Source organism: Penaeus vannamei, chromosome 28 (genome assembly GCF_042767895.1).
Source record: "Penaeus vannamei isolate JL-2024 chromosome 28, ASM4276789v1, whole genome shotgun sequence".
Lineage (NCBI taxonomy): Eukaryota > Metazoa > Arthropoda > Malacostraca > Decapoda > Penaeidae > Penaeus > Penaeus vannamei.
The window spans coordinates 4,074,242-4,081,741 of record NC_091576.1 but is presented as its reverse complement, the minus strand read 5'-3'; the positions used below and the strand labels follow the sequence as shown (position 1 = coordinate 4,081,741).

General features: G+C 41.4%; 1 protein-coding gene across 1 annotated transcript; it reads right to left on the bottom strand.

The window, feature by feature from the left end:
- Positions 1-5,228: 5,228 nt before the first annotated feature.
- LOC138866979 (ctenidin-3-like) lies at positions 5,229-6,622 on the bottom strand. Its single transcript, XM_070141363.1, has 5 exons — positions 6,602-6,622; positions 6,122-6,253; positions 5,747-5,936; positions 5,430-5,621; positions 5,229-5,327 (listed from the first exon to the last, which is right to left on the bottom strand). The coding sequence occupies exons 1-5, from the start codon at positions 6,620-6,622 to the stop codon at positions 5,311-5,313; spliced, it is 552 nt and encodes a 183-aa protein (XP_069997464.1). The 3' UTR covers positions 5,229-5,310.
- Positions 6,623-7,500: the final 878 nt, after the last annotated feature.

The following is a 7,500-nucleotide window of genomic DNA, read 5'->3' as shown; positions in this document are numbered from 1 at the left end:
CATCACTTGAAGATTTGTTCATCATTATTATCATTTTGTATTATCAGCAACATGCAACGAGGTGCAGACATAATATCTGAAGAACGTTACATGCTTCAAGTTCGCTGTAGGCAACTTCACTGATCTACATGCTAGGTGAACCATTTAGTTGACAATAGTTTTAGAGAGCTGTGTTTATGCAGTATTGCGGAGCCATTTTCCGGTGCCAGTCATTTTGTCGTGACCAGATTTGCACGCAGGAGCAACAGAAGATTGATGAAAAAGAACGAGTTGAAACAACAACGCTGTTTAAGGCACGAAAACCACCTGCAGACGAAACACCTGCGCAAGGCATCAAAACAAACTCAAGGACTAGCTTATGTGTTGCGAGAAAAATCTTCTAAATAAGCATTTGAAACTACTAGAAACAAGGCACAAATACCCGCGCGTGAGAACCAGGAAAGTGGGTGGTAATCGCTGAAGTAGGTACAAGCCCCTGAGGGAAGACCGACGACATGCACCTGAGACAGAGAGAGGGGCAGACTGGGGTTCGCCAGGACCACACGCTGTCGTCTTTTGTATTTTGTATATTTTATTTTTAACTTCTGTAATGGTCACCCTTACGACAGCGGATTCAACAGTGACCTGTGTGTCGATATTCAAAGGAAAAACGAATTATATTGGTTGTATATGTACGCTGCCACTCTCCCAGTAAAATGCCGGAAATCACCACTTTTATTTCTTTTACCGGGTTTACCTTATTTATCTTTAAGTTTCTTTACAGTAGATGAAAGTGCAGTAAAGGAGAAAGAATTTATAATGAGAAAGAGTATGAAATTGCGGTGGTAATGGCCTGCTCTGAAAATCATCCATGTAAAATTATATATTTGTAATGTAACACTTGTCCAAAACAGTGACTTAAAGTGAGAGCTGATGATTGTGCTTTTATTATTGTTTTTTTTTTCTTTTTTTATGTGCAAAGTAATTTTATGAAAACCCACATGGCCGCACAGAAGTATACCCGTAGCTACATTCGTGCTTATTCACGGTCACTCGAACAAGCCCTCACATAGTTACACTTACACTCACATGCACTTACACTCACGCGTACACGCACTCATGCACACGCGCACTCACATTCTCTCTCTCTCTCTTTTCTCTCCCTTTCTCACACACACACACACACACATGTACGTACATGAAGAGTTTAAGACCGCTGAATATATAATGCTGATGGTATTATGTAGTAAGAAGCACACCAGAAAGAACTTAATTTGTTTTCTACATGTTGATTGATTGTTTGGTCTATATTTCAATGGTTCATCTCAAATATTAGACTCCCTTATTGGCCAGTTTTGTTTGCCTTGACCTATATCGGACCACGACGCTACCACAACAAATGAGAAAATATTTGGTCATGATAGAACAGCAAAACGAGGCGAAGGAACCCGTAGACTGTAAATAGCTTCATTCTTTTCAAATCTGAGATCTATAACTGAGCTAAAATGGAACACTGAAACGCGGGGGAGGAGCCCGTAGAGCTTGAATATGTTGATTATACAAGAGGTTGACATCTATAACTGTGTAACTAACCGCGACAATTTCATGGTTTGTTTGGAATGTCACATGTCCGGTTCTGGGTAGGAAAGGTGAGGCATTCAGCATATGCTATTTTTTGCGTCGCCATTTAACTTTTTCATAGGAATTATCTATATTCTTTCTTAAAATGATTATGAAAGTCTTAACCAATACTGACAGTTGTCCTTATCAGCCTGATCTAGATGTGTTTCATAGTGTTCTTTAGCCTGATATATATACATCTCAAATTGACGTCCACCGTGGCACAATACCTGATGATATATTAATGTGAAACTGTCAGAGAAACTATTCATATATATGTGCATTATAGTGTAGGAGGAAAATCAGGAATACGTTGAATTTACACTTTAATATAAAAAATAGGAATACACTTTTCAATATACATTCCTCCTGGAGGTGAAAGGTCGTCGAAGCGCTTACTTTCCATATCGTCCTGAAAATAAAGAAATAATTATTAAGATATCCAAGTTGAGGAGCAACGTGTTCTCGGTAATATCACTGCAATAGGCAGTTTGATTTGAACTTGATATTTTACCTCCAAATCCACCTCCGAATCCTCCGTGACCGCCTCCGAATCCTCCATGACCGCCTCCGAATCCTCCGTGACCGCCTCCGAATCCTCCGTGACCGCCTCCGAATCCTCCGTGACCGCCTCCGAATCCTCCTCCGAAGCTTCCATGTCCACCTGTTATTGCATGGAATATGAGAGTGAAGATCCGTCAGAGATTTCATCATTTCATGATTTTTTAAATAGGCGTTAATTGATGTTCATTATGTTCGTAGTACAAATATTCTGCTCAAAGGACATTACCTCCAAATCCTCTGCCTCCATAGCCTCCAGATCCTCCGAATCCACCACCGCCAAATCCGCCTCCGTGTCCACCGCCAAATCCGCCTCCGTGTCCGCCGCCAAATCCGCCTCCGTGTCCGCCGCCAAATCCACCGGCGGCGGCCAAGGCGACCACGAGGGACAGGACCACGACGGTGAAGAGAACTCGAGTCTAATGGAAGCAGAGAATGCATTATCATTATTTTCTCCTAATTCTTTCCCCTTGGTATGTAGAGAGACCAACTTCTCATGCATGAACGTAGGCCTTAAGCTATTCCATGTGTATTCTTTTTCTTCTTTCGAATCGGGTCTTTCAATTGATTTACAGAGCGCGAGTGCAGAACTTGTTAGACATACCATGTTAGTGATGGGTGCGCTGCGAGACGACTGACGCCGTGGCTGCAGCGCGGGGCTTTTATACTCCCGCCGGCCAGGAAGGCTGGCAGGAGGAGCGGGAATGAGGCCGCGACCTTCGAGTTTCTCTGGAGTCTGCGTGAGGAAGCGAGGTCAAGGCGCGACTTGGTGTTGGCTGGATGACCTAACACGAAATTCATCGCCAACACATTCATCCTTATAATGACTTTCACCAACTGAAATCCGAAGAAAGTTTTGCATAAGCATTAATATGGAGGATAAATTGTTATGCAGTCGGCCATTTCAGGAAAAACACAAGGGTTGTATGGATATTACATGGGATAGGGATGTATGAGTGTACCTATAGTATAGACAGGCGGGGAATCATTCGAAATTTGTTGCTGCAAAGGATTCAAATATTAATTTTCCATGTAGCGACTTGGTGTTGGCTGGATGACCTAACACAAAGTTCGACGCCATTGCCGTACTTTCATTATTCACCATTACAGTGACTTTTCCCATAAGAAAATCAGCACTGATTTGTAAGAAAAAATAGAAGAAAATAAAATGCAGTACAGTTATAATATTCGATAAACACACAGGTTGATCAATCGAGATTTTGTTCTACAAAATACTTAACTTAGTCAAATATCAATTTTCCATGTAGCTTCCATATGTCCACTAATATTGGTTACTACAATAAAGTTTTACACAGTAAAACTTTATCGCCAGAGGAATGTATATAGGCGTAGAAAGGTATTTTGAAGGGAGGGGGGGGGAACAAAACAAGTCCCCCCAAAATAGCTGGGGGTCCTGGTGGCTTAAGCCCCTGGTGGGGTCCAGGGTTACCTGCCTGGTGGGAGACCGGGGACAAAGCCCTCGGAAGCTCCTGGATTTTGGCAGTTTTCAAGAGATAAGTTTAATAATTTCTGCACTAAAGTGTCAGACACTTTTATTTAGATTGTACTAGACGTAACGCGACTCAGTTGCAGCTGCCTTTTAGGTGCAGGCGCCCTGTGTTCAACAACTGGGTAAGGAATTGCACTGTTTGTTTACAGGGAATGTCCTCGAAAGCTGAGGAAGGGGGGGGGGGCAGAAGTTTGGTCCCGCCCCCATCCATTCTAGAGTGTTGGGCAGTCGCCCCCCCACCCCCGCCCCTTTTCCTACGCCTGAAATACTGGAAAATAACATCGCCTTGTGTAGGATTTGTTGTCTTCCATATCTGACTTGTCTTCTTCCGTTTTCTTATTCAATTCCGCTTAATGGTTCTCACTCTCTCGGCCACTCTTCCATCCTCTCGCGTTCCTCTGCCTCCCATCTCCATCGCCCTCGTCTCCTTATTCCCAAAGCCCTTACGCGCGCTCTCTGTGCACGAACGTCTGTTTCATGTTAATCTGCCGCTCAGATAACCCTCTGGTGCTTTTCTTATCCGGAAGATAAGAAGTGCGTCCGTATCTTGGAAGTTTGTGCTAAATTTTATTCATATAAAGATACATACCATATTATTAATTGAGCCCCTTATAAGAGAGATAAAGAGGAGTAGCTATTTATTCATGAATATATATGAATGAATAAATATATGTATGTATATATCTATTTATCTATCTCTATATATATACATATGCAGACACATACATGCATATACCTATATATATATATATATATATATATATATATATATATATATATATATATATATATATATATATATATATGTGTGTGTGTGTGTGTGTGTGTGTGTGTGTGTGTGTGTGTGTGTGTGTGTGTGTGTGTGAATACAAAAAAAAATATAGGTATATACCTCTCTCGTTTTGTTTGTTTCTCTCTGTCACACATACACACACATAAGTAAGTATATGTATATATACATATATATGTGTATATATACATATATACAAATATGCATATATATGTATATACATATTTATATATATTCATATATGTGTTCATATATACATATATGCATATATATATATATATATATATATATATATATATATATATATATATATATATATATATATATATATATATGTATATATATTCATATATAGTTGTGTATATATGTATATATATGTATATATATGTATATATATGTATATATATGTATATATATATGTATATATATGTATATATATAAATGTATATATGTATATATATATACATATATGTCTATTCACAGACATACATTAATATATGTATATATTAATTTTATTATATATATTACATTTCACTTTTTCACATGAACGATCTACATTCTTCCTTGAAATGGTCATGACAATCAGTAATGACAGTTGTGTCCTCATCAATATGATCTAGATATGTTTCATAGTATTATTTAGCCTGACATATCTACATATCAAACTGACGTCCACAGTGGCACAATACCTTATGACATATTGGAAACTGGTACAGGAACTATTCATATATATGTGCATTATAGTGTAGGAGGAAAATCAGAAATAGGTTGAATTTACACTTTAATATAAAAAATAGGAATACACTTTTCAATATACATTCCTCCTGGAGGTGAAAGATCGTCGAAGCGCTTACTTTCCATATCGTCCTGAAAATAGAGAAAAAAATATTAAGATATCCAAGTTGAGGAGTAACGTGTTCTCGGTAATATCACTGCAATAGGAAGTTTGATTTGAACTTGATATTTTACCTCCAAATCCACCTCCGAATCCTCCGTGACCGCCTCCGAATCCTCCGTGACCGCCTCCGAATCCTCCGTGACCGCCTCCGAATCCTCCGTGACCGCCTCCGAATCCTCCGTGACCGCCTCCGAATCCTCCGTGACCGCCTCCGAATCCTCCGTGACCGCCTCCGAATCCTCCTCCGAAGCCTCCATGTCCACCTGTTATTGCATGGAATATGAGAGTGAAGATCCGTCAGAGATTTCATCATTACATGATTTTTTAATAGGCGTTAATTGATGTTCATTATGTTCGTAGTACAAATATTCTGCACAAAGGACATTACCTCCAAATCCTCTGCCTCCATAGCCTCCAGATCCTCCGAATCCACCACCGCCAAATCCGCCTCCGTGTCCGCCGCCAAATCCGCCTCCGTGTCCACCGCCAAATCCGCCTCCGTGTCCGCCGCCAAATCCACCGGCGGCGGCCAAGGCGACCACGAGGGACAGGACCACGACGGTGAAGAGAACTCGAGTCTAATGGAAGCAGAGAATGCATTATCATTATTTTCTCGTAATTCTTTCCCCTTGGTATGTAGAGAGACCAACTTCTCATGCATGAACGTGGGCCTTAAGCTATTCCATGTGTATTCTTTTTCTTCTTTCGAATCGGGTCTCTAAATTGATTTACAGAGCGCGAGTGCAGAGCTTGTTAGACATACCATGTTAGTGATGGGTGCGCTGCGAGACGACTGACGCCGTGGCTGCAGCGCGGGGCTTTTATACTCCCGCCGGCCAGGAAGGCTGGCAGGAGGAGCGGGAATGAGGCCGCGACCTTCGAGTTTCTCTGGAGTCTGCGTGAGGAAGCGAGGTCAAGGCGCGACTTGGTGTTGGCTGGATGACCTAACACGAAATTTGACGCCAACACATTCATCCTTATAATGACTTTCACCGTTTGAAATTCGAAGAAAGTTTTGCATGAGCATTAATATGGAGGATAAATTGTTATGCAGTCGGCCTTTTCAGAAAAAACACAAGGGCTGTATGGATATTACATGGGATACGGATGTATGGGTGTAGCTATAGTATAGACAGGCTGGGAATCATTCGAAATTTGGTGCTGCAAAGGATTCAAATATTAATTTTCCATGTTGCGACTTGGTGTTGGCTGGATGACTTAACACAAAGTTCGACGCCATTACCGTATTTTCCTTATTCACCATTGCATTGACTTCTCCCATTTGAAAAAAAAGTATCAGCACTGATTTGTAAGAAAAGAATTGTTGTGCAGAAGATATAATGTGCGATATACAGATAGGTGGACCAAGCGAGATTTTGTTCTACAAAGGATTCAATTCGTCAAATATCAACTTTCCATGTAGCTCGCATATTTCCACTAAAAAATGGTTACTACAATAAAGTTTTACGGTACATGAGATTAAGGAATATCTGAAGATGTTACAGTGCTGATTATCAAAGGAATATATATAGGCGAAAGAAGGTATTTTGGAGGGGGGGGGGGGAGTAAAACAAGTCCCCCCCATAATGGCTGGGGGTCCTGAGGGCTTTAGCCCCTGGTGGGGTCCAAGGTTACCGGCCTGGTGGGAGCCGGGAGCAAAGCCCTCGGAAGCTCCTGGATTTTAGCAGTTTTCAAGAGATAAGTTTAATAATTTCTGCATTAAAGTGTCAGACATTTTTATTTAGATAATACTAGACGCAATGGTTATTTAACGTTGAACGCAAGATTCAGTTGCAGCTGCCCTTTCGGGTGTAGGCGCCCAGTGTTCTCAGTAACAGGATGAGGAATTGCATTGTTTGTCTACAGGGAATGTCCTCGAAAGCTGAGGAAGGGGGGGGGGCAGAAGTTGGGTCCCGCCCCCCTTCATTTTAGAGTGTTGGGCAGTCACCCCCCAACCTCCGCCCCTTTTCCTACGCCTGAAATATTGGAAAACAACATCGCCTTGTGTAGGATTTGTTGTCTTCCATATCTGACTTGTCTTCTCCCGTTTTCTTATTCAAATCCGCTTAATGGTTCTCACTCTCTCGGCCACTCTTCCATCCTCTCGCGTTCCTCTGCCTCCCATCTCCATCGCCCTCGTCT